Genomic DNA, 22,785 nt, shown 5'->3' with positions numbered 1-22,785 from the left:
TCATATTTTGAATTTTGGGTGGATTACAATTTAGAGTCATTTAGAGTTATTGTATTTTATTAATGTATTTAGGACTTTTAATTTACTTTAGGTTATAATTACTGGTTAATTAAGGTCATTAAGTATGAATGTTACAACTCTTGGAATGACTTTAGTAGTTTCATTTTGAATCTATATAAAGCCATGTATGTTGTATGTTGTATGTTGTATTTGTAAGTAGACTTGGAAAATATATATAAAAGAATAGCCAATGACTAAGTTTATTTGCAATTCTATGTAGTTTAGGTTGCATGTAGAATCATTCAAGCTCGACATGATCAATCTTGCTTGTGGAGTGATTCGAATCTCAAACAAGTGTTTGAGATATTTGGTCAACAAGAATCATTCAAGCTAGACATGATCTTGCTTGTGGAGTGATTCGAATCTTAAGCAATGTTCTTGCCTTGAGATATTCGATCAACAAGGTAATCTGAATCTTACTCCCCTTGTAGTGGTTCTTTATCTTATCAGAACTACAAAAGGTTAGTATTCAAACTCATTAAGTTTTAATACTTATGAACATTTAGTTATTTACTATAATTGATGTTCTAAAAGTGTCTAAGACCCAAATTGCTTCCGCATGTGTTATATTAACACCATCACGATTATGAGTTGATTAGGCCACACAAATCTGCATGAACCAATTGCAAAGGTCGCTCAACACAGAAATTGGTTTCAGCTGGGAACGACAATCTTACTTGTTTGGAGACTAGGCAACATTTACATAGCTGGTTCAGGTGTATGATTTTTGGTAACCCTGTAGCCATCTTCTTCTCTCCCATCATTTTGAGCGTCTGAAATTTCACATGCCCAAGTCTTGCATGTCATAGCCACGTTGGGTCTATAAGTGTTGTCCATAGAGAGGTGGGCTGGCTGGTCTCCAATAGTATCTTAGACAGGCGATTATGAGACCGTTTTACCTTCATCAACAAGATCCATTTATGTTGAACATCTTGAGAAACGAGCCAGCTAACTCCACTTTGCTACCTTCTTCTGTCATCTGACCAAAACTGATAATGTTACTCTTCAAGTTTGGGATATAGTGTACCTTGGTCAACAAACGTTGGTCGTCATTCTTGCATTGAAACAAGATCGATCCTCTTCCTTAGATCAGTATAATTCATCAATCGCCAAACTTCACGTTTCCAATGAGCTTCTCATCAAGCTTCTTGAAATTTGTTCGATCTCTGGTCATGTGGTTGTTTGCTCTGTTGTCAAGGTATCAAATGTTGGTCTCCACTCGGTCTTCTCCTTTAGTGAGAAAGTTCACCATAACCTTCGCTTCGTTGGGCATCAACAGGTTGGACATCTTCTCGGCCAACATCAGTGTGAGCTCTTGATCCTGTGTGAGTGTGAGGTTTGTCTCCTCATCGCGCTTCTTCTTGCGGCACTCTACCGCATAGTGCTCATATTTTTCACAAGAGTAACACTTGATCATGTGCGGTTTTCTTTAATTAGTTTTTTTTTCACGTTTTCCTTAAAATTATTTGGTTGAATCTTGTTTTTAAGTAATCTGAATTGTTTTAGGTAATTTGAATTGACTCACACACTTAGAATGGAATAGCTTAGTTTTAGCTAGCCATTTTGGTCCATCTTTAAGCTTAAGATTTGTTGGCCAACTCAATTAAGTTTGTTTTAAATAGTCTAATTAAATGAGAAACACTTTGTACAGTGTTTTTTCACCAAAGTTAAATTGGCTTTTTGTTCTCTTCCTATTTCTGTTATTTTCTTGAGCTCTATTTTTTTTTTCTTTCAAAAAATTTTCTTCCGTTATTTCTCTTCCGTCAAACGATTTCCTCTCATGGCGATTTGCTCAGTCAAAACGCATCAGATCATACTCTTGTCCCTTTCGGGGGTTGGCATTGTCATGGGTTTGTGAGAATATTGTCACGGCCTCCTCTGCCACCATGTCCGCGACCATGTCCACAACCTCTGTTTTCCTTCTTATGGCTGCCACGAACCCTCGTACTTGAAAAAAAAAGAGTCAGTCGTATTATTCATTTTCGTCCAAGCGAGCCACTCCTCATGTGTGAGTAAGAGGTGTTTCTTCTCCTCTTTGTCTTCATAACCACGAAGTCTCTCCTCATGGACCTTAAGGCGACCAAGGACCTCCTCAACTGACATGTTCTTGAGGTTGCTAAACTGCTCGATGGAGGTAACAATCTACATGAATCTTGGGAGAACAGCTCAAAGGAACTTCTTGACAACGGAGATCTCCTTCATCATGTCACCTAATGAACAGATTTCGCTGACAATCATGGTCAACTTTATGGCAAAGTCATCAATTGACTCACATCCTTCGTGCAAATAGCCTTGAACTCACTCTTCAAGTTCTGCACTTTTGCTTTTTTGACGCGTTCCACACCCACATGCATTTTTTGCAGCGCCTCCCACACTGTCTTTGTCGAGTCCTTCTCTACTAAAAGAACGTCCTCTGAGACTATTTGGTAGACGGAAGCAAGAGTCATCCTATTCTTACGCTCCTCAACATTACCATGCTCGATGGCGTCTCACATGTCTTATGCCTATAAGTTGACACGCATCTTTATCGACCATGCTACGTAGTTACTCTTTGTGAGTAATGGGTATTGGAGCATTACACTCCCATCCTTTCCACTCTTTATCATTGTCGTTTCTCTTCCGTTGACTTTGTACGATGACGACATTTGTTTCCACATCTTGGGAACTCTAATACCAAATGTTGGAAATGGTCAACGATCAAAATATGTCAAAACAAATAAAGAGAGCAAAAAAAACAATTTGAGAGGAAAGATCTTTTGGAACAAGGAACCTTATGCACTTAGATTTTCAATTCTATTTGTTCTTGTTGTGAAAAAAAAAACATACAATCTCATGAGTACCTATATTGAAGAAAGCACTAACTTACTTCCTAAATTTTCTCATCGAGTTAAGAACCATTAACAATCTTCTTAATTAAATCATAAGAATTAGGCCACAACCACAAAACTTGGTCCACATTTTGGCAACTAGTACCAATTCCACTGTAGTTACTCCATAAGTTAGCAACTTATTCTACTCAGTCTCTTAACAATTCTCCTAAATTTACGTCTTAGTGACTTATTTGAAGCGGTTGGAGCAATGTTTGAGGGGGAAACGATGGAATTGTCCATTCCCATAATCAAAAAGGTTGATCTTCTTCATCAATTTATTGTTTTCGAACGCAATTACTTTTTGGAAATAAAACAAAAGAATATTAGTATCAAGTGTCCCATTTAGGCTGAGTGGCTAGGAAATTTGGAAGCATCTAAGTCATTGATTTCATCTCAAGTGGAATGCTCGTAGGAGTTCATTCCACTGTAATTGGAAAAGCAAATGCAAAAGTTTCAGTTAAGAGATCAAATCCTTTTTGTTTGACCTTTTGTTTTGGTTTTGTAGGAGTATACAATAAGAACTTATGGGCACTCATGCCCGATCGTAAAACTGCTCTTAACTCTCTCAACTCTTTATCTAATTTAACATAATCGAAAAAACCATAAATTATTTTAATTGAGAATGTTTAGTTCAATTAACTATCGATATACCTATTACAATTTTGATGGTGGCCGTCAGTATCAAATGCACCGATGGACTTCAAGATTGTGTACCCGACTCACAGAAGGACAACAAATTGAAGAACCAACTCCTAATGGTTTGTCATGTTCTTACTCCTAGATGTTGTAGCTAGTTGGTTTTGATACAAAAAAAGACCCAACATAATTGGATTTCCACTCATCCTATTTCTCCAAGTGTTTTGATTCTTTCGAACAAAAGAGGTTTGATGTTTTATAATTCATTGCAAATTGAACTAGTTTCTTAGTTCTATTCGAACGACTCTGAAGTGATTGTCGAAGCCCAATTCAACAAGTGCTACACAGTGAATTCAAATGGAATAAAGAATAAATAGGTTGAGCACTAAGTAGAAACAAGAAAATCAAGGGCTACACAACAAAGAAACGTTGAATGGAAGGGGATACTCAATTTGTTGCTTCTTGGTCAACCCCCTAATAGAATTATTTTTGCTTTTTATAGTTTGATAAATAAAAAAAAATGACCTACCCTTTTATTTTTGCTTAAGCTTCTTGAGTTGGTGGGATCAATTAATTGTAATCATGGGTGGGTGGTATATCAAGACACTGATAAATTTTGACGAGAAAAAGATTAAATAGGATTTGAAGGCACTATCATTTACAACAATTGAAGGGTGGTTGGTATTTGCCGAGCTATATGTGGAGCACTTAGACAGAAATTGATATATACTCCTTAGAATTTTGAGCACATTTTTCACATCCTCGAAAATATCCATTCCTTTGTCATCCTTTGCCGAAACTTAGAGACAAGCGAGATTTTGACTAACTTCTATTAAACCAAAAACTTGCCCTTCTACCTATCGGTCTCAAAACTTCTCTCCTTCGCCTTGTAAACTTGGTCTCATATCTTCTCTCCTTCACCTCGTAAACTCGATCTCACAACTTCTCTTCTCTCGTACTAGGTAAAGGTCTTCTCAATGCTCTAACGCCCACACTGGATATGGACCAAACTGTCTCCCGACATTCTGAACCCAGCTCACGTGCCACTTTAATGGGCGAACAACCCAATTCTTGGAACATACTACAGCCTCAAGTGGCGAAGAGCCGATATTGAGGTGCCTAAGCTTCCCATTGATATGAACTCTTGGGGAAGATCAGCCTATTATCCGGTTAGTAACTTTTCTCTGTTGACACCGCCGACTCCCCTATCATCAAGTCACCAACTTTCGTGACCTTACGACACTTAGGCAGGCATCAGCCCTCATACTCGACACTGTTGGCTCCCCTATCAAAAGTAACAACTTCCTTGAACTCGGGCATGATCACTACTCCCTCTTTGTGAGGAGGCATCCCTCCTCACGAAGCTACAAGACTATTTTTTTTTTTTAGTTCCTTAGAGAGAGTTGTCTCGCACCTCTAAGTATTCTCTACTTGTTCACTTGTGCAGGTTTTTGGGTACATATACCTTTTTATTCTGATCTTAGGTCCCAACTCACCTGATGTGGATGAATCTTGCTGAGGAACTATTATGAAACTCTATGGATTTAATCTAAGAAACTGGTTGAAGAACAAGGCCTTTATATCTAAATTATCTAAAAACAATGAGGAATCACCCTAAGAGAAAGTTTTGGAACAAATTACCCTCATGATCAAGATCAATAGTAAATAAAATACGTTTCTAGACTCATGATTCGAATCACTCCACAAGATGGCTTGATCAAGAGTACTTGAATATCTATAGTAGGCAAATCTTAACACAAAAAATGCAAATGAACAAGGGCATGACTTAAGAGCATAATATTCAACTTTCATTTTAATCTCCAAAATTTTTATACTAAATAAACCGTATGAATGACTATTTGTAACTTTGAAAATAAAGCTTATAGTAACCCATGGTTAATTGAAAGTGCTAACTTTCCTGTCCATCAATATCAAAATGGTCACTAGCATTTAAGATATAGTTTTAAAGATAATTCTCTAAAACTTAAAAAAAAAAAATAATAATAAATAGAGACACCTTATTCAGTATCACAAATTCTTAGGGTTTTAGGGCATTGGATTGTCACCACAATGTTTACCTTACTCAAGCAAACGTTATCACTTCCGTTTTGTCCACTACTGCTTGCTCACTTGCTCCAATCATACAAGCAATAATAGACAAACTCTCTTATCTTAGCTCGTTGTAAATAGTGGGGAAGTCACAAGACAAAAGGGTCAATATTCACTAGTTTAAAAAAAGCTTAGAACAATATAAGTTTAACAGAACGTAGTCAAAATCACGTTTTTCCTTTCCTTTCACTTGCTCACCCGCTTACAATCACAACATTTCAAGGGATGCGTAGTGACATAATTCACGTACACCTCGATGCAAGCAACGTGTGATAGACCGATAACGTTAAAACTTAGTCAAATTTCATTCGGACCCAAAAGTCTAGTTCGATAGATCCAAAACTTTCCATTATTTTAATCAACATAGCTTTAGAAAAAAGAACAAAAATTCAAGTTTAGGTGGGGAAATGGAGAAGTTTGGAACACGTAGGAAGAAGAAAAGTCCGATAAGTTATCAAAATTGGGAAGCTGCAGTGACAAGTGACTCACCATTTCTCCACCTCTACTTTTTCAGCTTCCAGCATTGAGCTGTCAGCTCGACAGGAATAAGTCAACTGTTCTTTCCAATTTTTTTTAAAACTTTTTCCTTTTTAAAGAATCTTATACGTGTTCTTTTTAACTTTAGAAACATCTAGATTTCTTTATTTAAAAAATTCTTACTATATAAACCAATATTAAAATTTAATTTGTAAGGGCCGAAGTACACCGCTACAGATATTATCTTTTTAGGCTTCCTTTTATGGACTTCTATTAATAATTTCGTAATTTTAAATTTTAAAATTACCCCGAGATGGAATACAAAAATAAGAATGTATCTGGTTTAATTAAAAAATCTTTTGGATCAACCTAAAATTTTGGGATGGTTGAATGGGTGATTAGACTAACTCGAATAGAGTTCAAAATCCAACACAATCTAACTCTTCAGTTTAGTTGTACATTAAAATTTAAATATCAAACATTTATAAATCATAATGCATCACTAATATCAGTTATAAATGTTTAATTTTGATCTTTGCAAAAGTAAAATTGAATTGGATTGTAATTTTTTTTCGAGTTAGTTGGATTGGTTGGATTGATCGGGATAATCAAAGAAACGCAATCGTTATGATTTGAATTAGATAATTCAATTAATTTCGTCGTACAAAAACAAAAATAAAAAAGTCAACGAGAAGACATCATGAAACAACTACAAAACTCATGCGTACAACAATGGCGTCATCCATGACGATTCATTGAGAACAAAATTTCATTTTAACTACGTATAATTAAAAGGAAATATATTGAAACTATAAATATAAAATTAAAATAGTTGATTTTTTTTTTTTTTAATTTTATTTAAGAACACACATAAATTCTATTTTATTAATATTTAAACTTTCAAAATCTTTATTTTTTTTTTTTTTATAAATTTCAAATTTATTATCTACTTTAATAATTACTCTAACAATTAAATACTATGGCCAAACTACATTTAATAGCCATAAAAAATCAGCTACATTATTAATAAATAAACTATATATTTAAAGTCTCATAATTTATTAATAAATAAACGGGTAAATAAATAAACCAAAATCATATTCAAATAAAACCCGTATAGGATAATTAAAAAAAAAACTTAAAAAAATTAAAACTCACTATATATACTAATAGAGTGCACGTTCTTTCTTATGATTCAATCATAAAAATTTCAAAATCTGTTCACGTTGGCCTGTAAATATAGTTTTCACTCTCAATCATAAAGCTTTAAGTGAATTTTAGATCCAAAATATAGATCGTTACTAACTTGAAGAAAAATTATGTCGTCGGTGCAGATATTCTTTACTCTTAGAAGTAAGAGTCAATAACATGAATGTCGGGGCCATCAAATATCGAATCCAAATTCAAATTCAAATTCAAACATGAGTGAAGAGGAATTAACAAGTGGAAGCACATGGGAGTGTCCTTTCATTCACTTAATTGCAACAAAACGTCCCCTTTTTCTTCTTTATTATTTTTTTGCCCTTTCTTTTTCACTATTTTCAAAAATGTTCCCCTTTCAATTCACACTTGTTGCTTTTTGCCCTCTTTAAAGTGGGCCCCACCATGTGATAAGCAAACAAACGGACCTTATCAAACCCCAAAAAAACAATAAATAAATAAATAAATAATAAAGCCAACTCAATGACTCACTACTCAACTTTTTGTCCTTATTGATCTCCTTTTCAACCTATCACTATTCCTTTTCTTTGTCCTTTTCTAATTTTAAATTTTATATCCAATAAATTATTCAATTTTACAATATATCTAATAAATTTTTCTATCATTCATAGCCGTAATAAGCTATCCTATTTTTAAGGTCGTTTTTGTTTAGATGTAGTATTAATTCATACATTTTTTTAGAAAGGAAAGCACCGACTACCCATATGTAGGGAAACTTGCACGTGTGGTTCTGGCCGGGGACCCCGGTATACTGTACTAATATGTGTAGCTCCTCGTAATTCGACTGAGATTGTCATGGCATAAAAGCAGGCAAGACAAGGTCGCCTCTCTCCCTATTAGTCGAGCTACTTCACCCCTATCTCTAAAGTTTGTAGACAAGGCTCGTTTTGTACTTGACTTACGAGCTGGTGTAGTACTCACCCCCTATCTCTAAATGGGCTTATGAAGTTCTTCTAGAATGTGCTTTTAGAGAGGCGTTGATCTTGCTCTAAACCGTTATTCGGCTTAAGTCATTATGAGTCAATAAAACATCAAAATTAAAAGTAGAGAATCATATTAGACATAAAATTATTTGCTAATTTCTTTTTAAAAAAAATATAGAAATGTGAGGATGGAATCTAATTTAAAAAAATATTAAATTATTATTAAATTATTTGTTGCCGACGTTTCTAGAAGTGTTTGAAAATGGTACTCTTCAAATTTTATTAATTAATTTTTTTTTTCAACGTAGAAATTGAACTCAAAAGCTTTGGAATGTTTGAATTTATTTATTTATTTATTTTTCTCTAGAAGAAAAATAAGGACTTCATTATTTTTTTTAATTCCAATATATTGATTAAATATATATATTAAAAAATATTATAATTTTAAAGGTAACATGGTGGGGGTGGATTCAAATTATTTATTAAAAAATAAACACATTAGTCACGGTGTGTCATAAATAAAATATTTTATTAATGAATTAATTTTTATATTAAAAAAATAAATATAATATTTAAAATAAAAAAAAAATTAGATAAGCAGTATTACATTTATGCTCTATAGATTCCTTCCCCATAACAATAATAAATATTTATTATTTATTATTTATTATTTATTGGGAATAGTGACCTTTCATAGAGATCTGATATTTGGATTTTATTTAATAAATCTGTTATATATTTAAAATTATAAAAAAAAATATTTATTACACACAAAATTAAAAAATTAAAAAATTTATTTTATTATAATTTATATAATAGATTTATAATTTAATTTGTCTCTTTTTGTTTTTAATTAAGAATAATATTGTAACCAATCGACTTTTTCGACTTGGGTCGATTAGAGTCATGCTTGTAATGTTGGCATATTTTTTAAAAAAAATTAATTATTATATATAATAAATTTTTAAATCATAACTTTAGACTTTATAAACATTATACGGAAGTTAGGTTTATTTTGATATTATTGTATATTCAGTAAACACTTACTTAGTGTGCGTGTCTTTTCTTAAAAAATAATTAGAAACGATTGAGTATTATAAACACTCGATGCATATGTGGAGCATAAAATTGTCTCGTTCAATAAAATTTACATCCTGACCCAAACAATAATCAAAAGAATCACCTTAAAAGTTCATCACCGAACTCTAGTTACATCATTTATCAAGAGATCGAAAGATTCAGAACAAGCAATACCAACTAAGCCTTATAAAAATCAGAGTCTAGTGTTTGTTGGTTGGTGTTCGAAAATGTTTGAACTTTTTGAGCTAGGAATGATCTAACTCAAACTCCATCAAATTGTGAGTGTTGAAGATTGAGCGTTTTCAATATTCGATCTTAAGTAGATGAATAGTGAAACCTGTCAAACCAAATAAAAACATAGAGAGTTCCTGTTGTTACAGACCCAATTGTGGTGATTGGATTTATGGGAATGTTGGAAATCGTGATGATGTCGCAAGGGTCATCGGGTAGCAGCGTTTGAGCAAATCTATTTCATATGTATGATACATAATTGATAAAAAATAAAAATAACAAACACAAACCTTGTCAATGGAGGAAACTAGGTATACGAACAAAACAAAAATTAGGTGTCACAAATATAGTAATTGAACTTAAGCCCTAGCTGTACCCAGCAACCAATAAATGGAACTAATCCATCGACAATCCAACCAAAGATTAAATTACAAGCAATACGATACTTTTTTCTGATCATTGAAACATACACCTCGTGAAATACTTAACTACTTCAAATACGATTCCACTAACAATAAAAGCCAAAAGCATAACATATTTTATCAAATCACGAGAGTTTAATAAATAATTTGTCGAGTATCGAAACAAACACTGCATCAACATCAACATCAACATAGGTAATCAACCGTCCAACAAGCATAATAGGAATATGGGTGATAATAAATTAAAGGTCTTAACCTAATCACATGGGTTGATTCATGATGTGTTGCAATTGAGATTCCTAAGATATGAATTCAATATTGATTGAAAGCATATAAAAACTTATATTTAATGCAAACAAAGTCCACATAGAGCATGTATACAAACATGACAACCTATGATGATACCTAATTTTTGAATTGATATGTTACTATTATAAGTTGAATTATTGCACCAAATCATGACCTCATCAAACCACTCAAATTAAAATATTGATTTGACGTTCGAGTAAATGTGTGAAACTCCACATCGACTAGAGAGAGGAACGGGTGTCATCAAGAACGATGGACCCTAAAGGGTGGTGGATTATGAGAACCTACATCGGTTTGAGAGGGAAACGAAACATTATTTATAAGGGTGTGGAAACCTCTCCCTAACATACTCGTTGTAAAACTGTGAGACTGATAGCGATACGCAATAAGCCAAAGAGGACAATATTTGTGGTAGTGGTGGAAGGGTACATGAATAAACCGAGACCAGTTAAAAAAAACTTAAAAGAATTGATATTTACTATCTATACCAAGAACGTGTTTCGTTTGAAGCGGACAATAATTTTGTAGGGCTTATACCTAATCTTTATGCTCCCTTTTTAAGTTAGAACAATGACAATAATTGATGGAACATTATGAACTTAGAACCCTAATTTTTTTTTTTTTTTTTTTATAACTAATTTGATTGTTTTCAAGAACATTTAATGGATAATATGGGAAGAAGATTTTGGAAGACAGACTGTCAGCCAGAAATAATAAAAATAATAATAATAATAATTAAAACAAATAACAAAATAATTATATCCACAAATTAAAGCTAAAGTAGGCCATCAAAACTCTTTAATTTCCCTTTTTTTTTTTGTATTGAGAACAATTTTCATAATATGAAATGATTGATGTTTTGAGAAATTACTATAAACCCCTTTTTCACTATTATTTTCAAAAATTTAAAAATTAAAATTTTCTTTATTAACAATATATATCATATTCTTTCTTTTTCTTAATTTGGGTAAGATCTGAAACAGTTGAACTATACTCAAATTGATAACTTCATTTGTTTCCGTTTTATATATTCCTATATTCCATGTCAAAGTGAATGTAACTCAACCGTAATCGACATATCCTTCTTCCTTGAAATTACAGATTTAACTCGTTACAAATATAAACACATCTGTTAGGGGTAAATTTTCCCACCCTTAGCAGAAATATTTTGTTTCGTTCTTCAAAGGATGTGATGTGAGATCTCTAACGATAATTATATATATTTTATAAAAAAATATCGCTGATTAATTGCTATTTAAAAAAGTGTAGTGGACTTGAATAGTAAAAAAATAATTAAAATAAAGAAGGCAAAGAAAATAAGGAAAGAGATTCCTAGTCGGATTCCATTAACATAATTACACTTAAAAAAACATCACTTGTTTTACAACCATTTGCATTCATATAAAATTACATAATATATTCAACTTAATTAGCGTTAATGCGTATATTATTAAGAATCGAATTTGATATTAAACTATTACATGATACTATATAAAAAAAATATTATTTTAATTAATGATAAGGACATATAAAATAAGAAAGAAAATGAAGAATTAATTAATTTATATTTTTTTAATATTAAGTATAATTTAAATTTTCATTTAAAAAATCAAACAAAAAATATGATTTTTTTAAGATTAATTCAAAATCACTAAATAAAGTTGTTTCTAAAATATCACCTCAATGATATAATTATTATTAGTTATAATTTTTGTAAATACAACCGAATATAAATTTATTTTATTGAAAAATAAAAAAATAAAACAAATAGAATTAGTGTAAATAATATTTTATTTTAGACGAGAATCTTTAATATTTTATTTAAAAAATACCTTTAAATTTTTGAAATTTTATTAATTTTTTTTAAATTTTAAAAAATAGCTTTTAAAGTGATTTTTAAGTTGGTTATTTACTAAATCAAGATAAATTTATCTCTCTTCTGCCCGATTTTTTCTAAAACCTTTTTCTTGAACGGGAAGAAGAGGCTCGACCAAGGAATAGACTTAACCTTTTTCTTGAACGGGAAGAAGAGGGTCGACCAAGGAATAGACTTAACACTTAACTCGCTACTATTAAAAGTAGGATTGTGACAAGTGGTCGTATTAATAGAAAAGGGTATACATGGAAGAGCATATACCACATATTATGCCTTTGGAAAGAAAAAAAAGAGTCCAAAGAAAGATTTGAATAAAGATTCCATAAGCAAAATTTCAGGAAAACATGAGTTTATATTCCCAGCATTTGCATTCACATCACATTACATTACATATTCCTTCAAAGTTGAAAAACAAAAACCAAACTACTTATCACATTTAAACTTCTCATCTAATTTCTCCCCTTTACTTTTTGTGGGATTTTCTCACTTCCCAAACACTCTTTATACACCAAAAACAAAAGGGTTTGGAGGGAAAGAAAGGATTCCCCAAATTCTACAAGAAACCAAAAAACACAAAAAAAGAACCAACTGTTATCTCTCTCTCTGTCTAGAACCTTCAGTAGAGCAGCCATTAATGGAGTTTGAGCTCTGAAGGTTGAGGTCTCTTATTCACAGGGTTGGGGAAGAAGCAGGCAGCAGGGGTTTATGTACTGGAATGCAAAACTGGCTTTTCAATGCTTTGTTTAAGCATTCTATTCATCATCATGGGTTTCTCTTTTTGGGTTTTTTTTCTTCTTTTTTTTGTGAGTCAAAATGTTAAACGATTTACTCCACTGATGATGTTCCTTCTCCTCCACTCAGAATCCATGGGTGTCCTGTTAACAACAATTTTCAATTCAACATAAGGAGCCAAACAAACAAACAAACAAACAAACAAACAAACAGCGCTGAACTCAAATCTGTAATGAATCTTCTAATGGTTCAAGATTTGTAATCGAATATGGAAACCAACAGTTTGGAGTTCAGAGATCCAAGAACAATCAGATCAAAGAGTGTATAATGCTTTCATTCAATAACAGAAATCAGTGTTTAATTAGAGGAAGTTATACTTACTGAGAGCTTGTTCGGCGGAGAATCTTCTAGAGACATCTCGGCATATCATCTTCTTCATTAAATCCTTAGCCGCAGAGGAAATCGACCTGAAAACCCTAGGTGGAAATCTCAGATTTCCTCTGAGAACGGCCTCAAAAACCTCTGCCGCGGAGTCGCCGTAGAACGGAGGGAATCCAGCCAACATCGTGTAGAGAATCACACCGGCGCTCCATACATCGACTTTCTGACCATATTCAGATCCTCTCAAAACTTCAGGTGCGATGTAGTAAGGCGTTCCGACGACGCCGAAGGTAAATCCGTCTTTGTCGCACCACTCAGCCGATCCGAAATCGATGAGTTTCAAATTGTCTCTGGAATCGAAGAGCACATTATCTGGCTTAACATCGCGATGAACAACGCCATGGTAATGGCAGTGAGCGAGGGCTTGGAGAAGCTGCTTCATAACGATGGCGGCTTCTGATTCGGAAAAAGGACGACGGATAATCCGATCGTAGAGGGAAACGGAGTCGCAGAGCTCGGAGATCAAACAGAGATAATCATCGTTCTCGAAAACGTCAATCAACTGAAGAATATTGGGATGGGGAGGGAGAAGAGCCATGATTTTTGGCTCTTTCTCGAGGCATTCTTTGTCGGTTTCATCGATGAGATCGCTTTTGGCGATGGTTTTGCAGGCGAAGAACTTGTTGGAAATGGGGCAGAAGCAACGAGTGATGGTTCCGAATCGTCCTCTTCCGATCTCCTCCAGGATTTCGTATTGGCTGTTCACAATCATGTCGCCCATTGTTGATGATGATGATGATGATTCTTCTTCTTCTTCTTCTTCTTCTTCTTCTTCCTCTTCTCGCTGGGATTTGGGAAATGTGGGGAGGGATTTTCTGTTTCTCTCTGCAAATTCTTGAAGCTTTCTCTCTCTCTCTCTTAGTGGGAGTGTTTTGGGGGAATCTGTTGGGTATTGGGGGATTTTATAGAGCTTTGATAGGATATGGGATCCTTGCTTCGAATATTCTTTCCGTTGGATACTCTTTAGTTTTGGGAGTTTTTTTTTTTTTTAATTTATTTTTTTATTTTTTATTTTTTATTAATTTCTTATAAATTTGGAATAGGATTTATTGCCAATAATTTATTAGGTTAAAATATTATTTTGATTTCCATCGGTTAACAGTAAATCATGACGACGGTTACATTCACTCAATGGAAATGGTTCTTTTTTACTCTGTAAAGCTAGGTTTTACCGTCTTGCTATTATAGCAGTTAAGAAATCTCACGAGAAGAGTGAAAACCAGATGCATCAAAGCATACATGTCACGAAAAAGACGAGGTTAGGATTACTTATTCCTTTTATTTAGTTTAGGGTAGATTTGAGAAATTTTGAAAACTTGTACAGAGTTCAAAAAGTCACAATAAATAAGTTACAAGAAATATTTGCAGGAATCGATTAGGACTCATACATATGAATATTTAAGATGAATTAATGATGATTTGAACAAGAAAATGGATTAGTTAAACTTTGAATTATGGATCAATGCTGGTTTAGCCTGACATGCATGCTCGATTTTAATGCTTTGATAGGACTATGATATGTTATGTTCTACCATACTCTGCTTGATATGCATGTATGATGTGTGGATATGTCTAATTTATGATTTAATGTCATTTATGCTCCTAAAAGCATGTTAGGAAGTTGGAATACCTACCTACGCTCTCATTGACTTATGGACTAGATGCTATATGCTAGGATATATATGATTTATTAGTGAGTCTTTTTTTAAAATCTTTTTCTAGGTTCTTGAGCCACATTCAGGGCCGGTTATAACGATATGGCTTTACTAGGTCTATGTAAGGATGCTTGGGGCGCAACCCTTAATTGTGAACTCACTTCGAGAGGTGAGGGTCCAATAAACATATAGGACTGCAAAGTCACCAATTTAGAACTCGTGGCACACTAGAGGGAACTACTAAGGTAGCTTCAGTTATGCCTTGTGGCAAGCCGATCTTGCACTGTTCTAGCCTGAAATGACATAGGAATAGGAAGCATTGTCAGGTGCCATTAGGGAAACTTTCAACTAGAAGCACATATGAAGTTATAGGTATATTGAGAGGTCACTTATTGCGAGCAACAACTCCTCCATACTTATTAGAATTCTCTAGAGCCCGAGACATATGAGGGCACCAAACTTATGTGCAGGAAGCCCGATGACCTATTAGACTCTAGAAAGTATGAAATGAGAGATTAAGTGGATTCTGAAACCGAGTTCACCTTGATGGATGACTTACACCCTTAGAATAGGAGAAAGTAAGGTATATAGACCTTAGAATTGGTTTAGTACCTACACTAGATATGCTTCCATTCACAACCAACTCTTTCTTGTCACCTGAAAAATATGAGAGAATAGGAATGAGTAAAAAGACTTAGTAAGTAGCCTACTTTGTATGCTCTTAATCGTGTGCATCGTTGATGCTAGAGTACTACACTTTTTCTTATCCTGATATTGTTCTTGTCCTGAGAATTTAAGTCCTTAGGTTATGTTCTCGAGTTATGAGTTCTAAGTTATTATCCTCATTCTAGCCCGAGGATCTTGATCTTGACTTCTGAGTTTTTAATCATGGTTCTAATCGTAGGACCTTAGTTCTCAGAACTTGGATCTTGATCCTTGTTCATGTTCTTGTCCTTGGTACATGGTTCTTATACTTTAGATGTTCCCCTTGGTACTCATGATTCAGGAGGTCTATATCTAGACGTGGGTCAGTATTTAGGTTTTAGATTTGACCCTATTATTCCCTTAGGTCAAGATCTGGATTTGACCCATTACTGGTTGGCATCCCTTCTAGTCGGAACGCATACTTACAACATCTAAGTCGCTACTACATACATGAATTAATTATGAAACATGGTAAAATCTTTCAAATCATTTTAAAGAGAACCCAAGGGTTTAATGAAAACTTTGTAAGTGTGTCACAAGTGCCTAATTGGGCAAGACAACTATGAGTTAGAATAAAAAATTGCTAAGAATAAAATATTGCTTTGTGGGTCGAAAGCCGGAATCCTTGAGGATAAGTCTCAATTGTCAATGAAGCATGAAACAAACTCATTTGCTAAGGGCTTGAGAGTTTAAATGGGCAGACATTGAATCAGAAGGTGTACCAAGTCGGTGCCTTTGAAAGAGTCATTCACATAAAAAAAATAATGCCAATGATTGTAAGCAGAGAAATCGGGGGTTAGATGAGGCGCCAAGTGCCACATGTGCACCATGCAAGTCCATATGGGGGATGATGTCGCTACAAGAGAGGCAATTGAGTGTAGTAGGAGAAAGCTTGAGAAAATGGGTTGATCATTCCAAAGAAGTGCTCCAAGAAGTGAGTATACGTGTGTTTCTTAAGTCATCACTTAGTACCTAAGATGGATGGCTTCATAAGAGCATTGAGATCAGCATCCGCTTGAGATGAGAGCATCAGGTTGGACATGGGCAACATAGTGAATGAAGCTGCAGCAAGACACGATAAGAGTCAGTGCAGCGGTTGCCATATGAAGGTGGCTAGTTGAGAAGTTTGCTGGAGTGTAGTGCCAATACGGGGCTGAGTTACAAGCTTCTAGGCCTTTCTTTCAAAAAAGGATGTGGCCTAATAAGAGAATGTTGTGATACAGACCTCTATACGATAAAGAAAATATAACGGTTTGGGTCATGATGCCCACGTTTGGGTCACGCTCTCCCTATCTCATGCAAGAAATGTCAATGCTAGTTTTTTTTCCATGATTTGTCTCGGAAGTTCTGAGCCGAGTCCAAAAAGTGAGTGAAGTTAGGTCCATGGAGGGATAGTCCACAGCCATTGGACAAGTTATGTTTTGTCGTGCTTATGGTGCGAGTCCCAGAGATCGAGAGAAAGTCCGACTGTGGAATAGCTCATAAGTAGTGAGAAGCTAGTCCGATATTTGAGCCATCATTGGGATGATGTCGAGATTAAGTGAGAGAGAGTGTCAGAATGGACAATCCGATGTGCCCCCTAAGAAAGTCATCGAAGAGAATGACTAGGTTAAGTGGAGAGTAGAGTATCACAACCTCACTAAGAGAAAGTAGGTTTTGACCTCCACACACAAGATAGACAAGGGGCGACCCTCAAGTGACACTTATCCAGCCACGTGAGGTCCAAGATTGAAAAGTGTCATGATGCAATCGAGAAGGATGGTCCATCATCTAACACACCAAGAGTGTGCATTCAACTCAAGCTGAGGCATAGACAAGGTTCGAGAGAATGAGGTAACACGAGTGTCGAAGACAAGCTCGAAGAGGGCTAGGTAGGGCCCCAAACCATAACCTCAGAAGTTGAGGTTTTGTTATGAGTCATGCAACTCAAGAATTAAGTCCGTTTATATGCAAGATGAAAGGTCACAAAATTTAGTGTCAATCGAATACTCGATGGATGATGAATGAGGTATTATAATCGTTCACCAGTTCAAGGACTCCAAAGAAGGAGTCGAACCTTGATTAAGGGGAGTATATTTGAGAGCTATAGAGAATGAGGTTTCAGGAGAGGCTCTATGGCTTATTTTGTCCAAGGGAGGATTATTGAGAGGTGCAGTCCCACGTTGGCTAATTAAGAAAAAGTTCATGTGATAAGGCAATCTTAATACTTTGATCATGGTGGAGCAAATACCCTTTGAATCAAAGAAATTAACGACCTCTTTATACAAAATTCGGATCAACCAAGAGATGAGCCTAAAATTAGATTACCTCTTAAGATCAATGATCTAGAATGATCTAGAAGTAAGATATGAAACCTTGTTCTGAATTGAGTCACCTCACAATCGAACTTGTTCAAGACTTGATTGAATGACTCAGATGTAATTTACCACAAGAATTGCTTCAAACTTAGAAATGATAATGCTTAAATTTATAAGGGTGAAAGTCTCAAATTGAGAACTTAATTTTATTCTTAAAAAATATACTTTTTTACATACAAATTTATGGGTATTTATAGTCTCTCCACAAAAGAAACTCTCAACTCTTCAAACGCTGACCAAAAGAAGTTAGTAGCCATGATTGGTAAGTTACACCCCACTACACCCCATTCACATTTTTCGTTCGGCGTGTGAGGCCAAACAAGCTTAAATTCTGTAAAAGTTGTGTAACCTCGATGAAGTTCTGATGAAGCCATAAAGTCACGCAAAAAATGTGAATGAGGCTTGAGTTCCTCTCAAGGCTTGTCATTTGCATGTAAATATTACAAAGCCGCATAGTTGAAGAAGTACGACTGTGAGAGTTAGTATCAGAGCCACATTTTGTGTGTCTAGTCGGACAAGACAGAGAACTCAAGACACAAAACTTGACTGTGAGAAAGTAGGTTGTGACGGTTGGAAAAACTTAAATGAAAGGGGTACTTTTATTTTTTTGTTAATTTGAGTGAGTTTTGAAACTCATCGTTCAAAGAAAAGGCCAAAAGAAAAAATGAAAAGCCAATAACTAAGAGTAGTGGGTTAGAAAATGATAGCAAATGTAATAGCCAATTTTAGCCTTTAGAAAACCTATAAATTAGTTTGTTTTCATTTTCCATTCTAAAAAGCAGAGGAGAAAGTAGAGTGTAATAGAAAAAGGGTTTTTCAGAATTCCTTGTCCCTCCCCTCTCGACATCTCATTCACAGTTCCGTGAGTGTTATTTTAACAAATTGGTATTAGAGCGAGCTTTTATTTCAACAAATTGGTATCAGAACCGATGGCGAATATGATGGGTCAAATGCCGCTATCACGATTAACGAAGACGAACTACGAGAATTGGAGCATCCAAATGAAAACTCTTCTCGGTTCTCAATACGCATGGGAGATGGTCGAACAAGGTTTCGAAGAACTGAAGGATACCACGGGTTATACCGCAGTGCAAAACAAGGTGTTAAAAGAATTGCGGTCAAAGGATAAGGCAGCATTATACATGTTGTTCCGGGTCGTTGACGAGTCGGGCTTTGAGAAGATTGCCAGGGCAACTACTTCAAAAGAAGCGTGTGACACTTTAGAAAAGGTGTTCAAAGGAACAGACCGAGTCAAGCAAGTGCATCTCCAAACTCTTCGTGGCGAGTTGGAGAGCATGAAGATGAAGGAGTCAGAAAATGTATATGACTACATTACGCGCACAAACCGTGGCAAACCAACTAAATCGAAACAGAGAAATGTTACCTGAGACGCGGGTTGTGGAGAAGATCTTGAGGTCGTTAACTGACAACTTCGAGAATGTTGTATGTGCAATAGAAGAGTCAAAAGACCTAGCGAAGTTCACGGTCGATGAGATCGCCGATTCTCTCAAGGCACACGAGCAAAGTAAGAAAAAGAAGGAGGAGACACTCGATCAAGCGCTTCAGACTAAGGCATCAATAAAGGATGAAAAGGTACTCTGCTCTCAAAATATTCAAGGTAGAGGTCGAGGAAGTCGCGGAAATGGTTGAGGCAGTAAAGACAGCAGAAATGAAGAAATCTATAAGGAGAAGAGACAGTCGAGCCAAGCAAATTGGCATGGAAGAGAACGCAATCAAGGACGCGGTCAAGGATATAATTCCAACATCCAGTGTTACAAATGTAAAAAATATGGTCACTATGCAAATACTTGTAACTCCGAAAAATGTTACAATTGTGGCAGAATGGGGCACGTTGCAAGAGATTGTTGAGCCAAAGAAAAGGTGGAAGAAACGATCAACCTAGCCTTCGATGACGCAACAAACGAAGGCATTCTCTTGATGGCCCAAAATGAAGAGCTGAACACAAAAGAACGGTGGCGCGAAGGACGATGGCGATAATCGTGAGGCAGGGGAAACTGTTGGAAATGAGGTGATGCGCAGCGGATGTGGCAAATCCTGATAGTGAAGACTAGAAAATCGAAGAAAAATGAACCGGATAACAGAGAGCCTGAGCTTGAAGAGAGAGAGCTCCAATAGCCGGAAAGACAATTTGAGGAGGAAAGAAGAAAAAGGATGAGAATGTTGACTCTCTCAATTTGGAGGAAAACGTCGATGAGAAAAAAAAAACTGGTCGAAGGAAAAAATAGCGGAAAGTAAAAGGAGAGAGGGAGAGATTTTCTGAAGATTCTATTTCTCTTCCGTTGAATTCTTTAAATAATAAACCTAATTACAAAAATAGAAGAGTGGGCGAAGACTTCACCCAAAGTTGGCCAAAAATGTCAGCTAGAATTACGCTCTTCCATTGGCGTGAATTCAGAAGTTTTGAAACGTCAAAATAACCAAACTAAATGTAAGGAACATAGATTTTATTTAACAATCTTCTCCTAAAAGTTGTGTTATATCTACCTTATTATTTGAACTCCGATCTTTGAGCGTAGATCTTCAGATTTTACCCGCGCTAGGGACTTGGTGAAAATGTCTCCAAGTTGTTCCTCTGTTCAGATAAAATCAATCTTGATGAGCCATCGATCTATACATTCTCAAATGTGCTTGCTCCGGTCGTGCAAAAATGGATTTTTGATCAAGGAGATCGTAGCTTTGTTGTTTACGTATAGCATTGGTGGATCGCTTTCCCTCCCGATGAGCTCTTCCATTAGTCGCGCAAGCCAAACCCCTTGTGTTGCTGCCATCGAAGCGGCGATGTATTCTGCTTCGCAGAAAGACAAAGCAACTACCTTCTGTTTTGTTGATTGCCAGCAGATCGCGCCGCCTGAGAGGAAGTAGATCATTCCGCTGGTGCTCTTACGATCATCAACGTCACCGGCCATGTCACTATCACTGTAGCCGACTAGCTTGAGTTTCTCCTTTCTTCTCCCTGTGCATATTTTACACCTCAGCCTCTGGTTCCAGCTACATAGCGCAGGATGCGCTTGACAGCCACTAGATGCTCCTCCCTAGGTGCTTCCATAAACCTGCTCACATATCCAACAGAATAAGCAAGATCAGGACGAGTGTTACCAGATAGCGCAGACTCCCGACAATGTTGCAGTAATTGGTGGAGTCGACTGTCGTCGTAGTGCCAGACTTCCTTAGTTGGATCTGGGCCTCCATTGGCGTCCTTGTAGGATTACTGTCCACAAGCCCAGTTGTGTCCAACAGCTTCTTCGCATACGCACTTTGGCAGATGAAGATGCCGGTAGAATTCTGTTGCACTTCGATGCCGAGGTAGTAGCTGAGTACGCCAAGATCGCTCATCTCAAAGTTCTTTGACATCTTCTTCTTGAACCTTTCGAGGACTTCCACATTGCCTCCAGTGATTATGAGGTCGTCGACGTACACTCCCACGATCAGTTGTTGCTTGCCATGGTCGTGCGTGTACATGCCATGCTAAGAGGCATAGCTCTTGAATTTCAGTGACAGTAGGGTACTGTTGAGCTTCGTGTTCCAGGCTCGTGGGGCTTGTCGAAGCCCGTAGAGTGCCTTGTGTAGGTGTAGTACCTTACCGGGGTTATCGTTGTCCAGGAAACCAGGTGATTGTCGGATGTAGACGGTCTCCTTTAGCTCTTCGTTAAGGAAAGCAGACTTCACGTCCACATAGTGAACCTCCCAAGAGTCATGTGCCGCAATTGCCAACAAAAGATGGACGGATTCTATCCTTGCCACCGACGTAAATACCTCTTCGAAGTCCACTCCTTGCTTCTGGACGTAGCCCTTCGCCACCAGACGAGCCTTGTGCTTCACAACTTCTCCTTTTTTGTTTCACTTCAGTTTGAAGACCCATTTGAGTCCTATGGCTCGTGTCCCGGTGGCATATCCTCCAGACTCCACGTCTGGTTCTCGGTGATGGATGTTATCTCCTCCTGCATTGCCTTCAGCAAGCACGGGTTCCCTTCTGCTTCGACCAAGGTGTTCGGTTCATCTGCACTTATGGCATGCAGTTCGGCCACTTCTTAGAGCTCGCGCGTTGCCAGTCCAGGTGGTTCACCACCTCCCACTAGGTCATCCATCCTCCAGTACCTGGCCACCAGTCCGTGGTGTTGCGAACTCCACTAGTTCAGGGGGTGCACTTGCTAGCGATGGTGACAGTTCCTAATGCTGGGCTCCTCCTTCTTCCGGCTCGGTGGCGACCGTGAATTGATTTGGGTTGTGGTCTGCCTCGATCACATCGTTCCACTGCCAGAAAGTGCCTTCGTCGAAGATGACGTCGCGAGATGCGTGAGCTCGCCCCCCTAAAGGATCATAGAGTCTGTACGCCTTGCTTCCGAGTTCATAGCCGATGAAGACGACCTTTAGCCCCTTGGGATCGAGCTTGGCGAGGTGGGGACGCGTTACCTTCATGTATGCGATGCAGCCAAACACGCGGAGATGATGTACAGCTGGCTTTTTGTTGTACCATGCCTCATATGGCGTCTTACCGTTGAGGCTTCGGGTTGGTGATCGATTGAGGAGATAGACGACCATCATTATCGCTTCTCCCTAGAATCTCTCAGGCATCCCGGCTGTCACAAGGAATGACCTCGCTGTCCCGATGATGGTCTGATTTTGACACTCCACCACTCCGTTCTGTTGGGGGGGGGGGGGG

General features: G+C 36.5%; 1 protein-coding gene across 1 annotated transcript; it reads right to left on the bottom strand.

The window, feature by feature from the left end:
- Positions 1-12,546: 12,546 nt before the first annotated feature.
- Positions 12,547-14,273, bottom strand: LOC111485498 (phosphoenolpyruvate carboxylase kinase 1-like). The gene is made up of 2 exons (XM_023132413.1): positions 13,328-14,273; positions 12,547-13,089 (listed from the first exon to the last, which is right to left on the bottom strand). Exons 1-2 carry the CDS (start codon positions 14,106-14,108, stop codon positions 13,040-13,042), a joined length of 831 nt encoding a protein of 276 aa, XP_022988181.1. The 5' UTR covers positions 14,109-14,273; the 3' UTR covers positions 12,547-13,039.
- Positions 14,274-22,785: the final 8,512 nt, after the last annotated feature.

Source organism: Cucurbita maxima, unplaced genomic scaffold (assembly GCF_002738345.1).
Source record: "Cucurbita maxima cultivar Rimu unplaced genomic scaffold, Cmax_1.0 Cma_Scf00010, whole genome shotgun sequence".
NCBI classification, from domain to species: domain Eukaryota; kingdom Viridiplantae; phylum Streptophyta; class Magnoliopsida; order Cucurbitales; family Cucurbitaceae; genus Cucurbita; species Cucurbita maxima.
The sequence above is the reverse complement of the archived record's forward strand: the minus strand, read 5'-3'. Positions and strand labels throughout refer to the sequence as shown.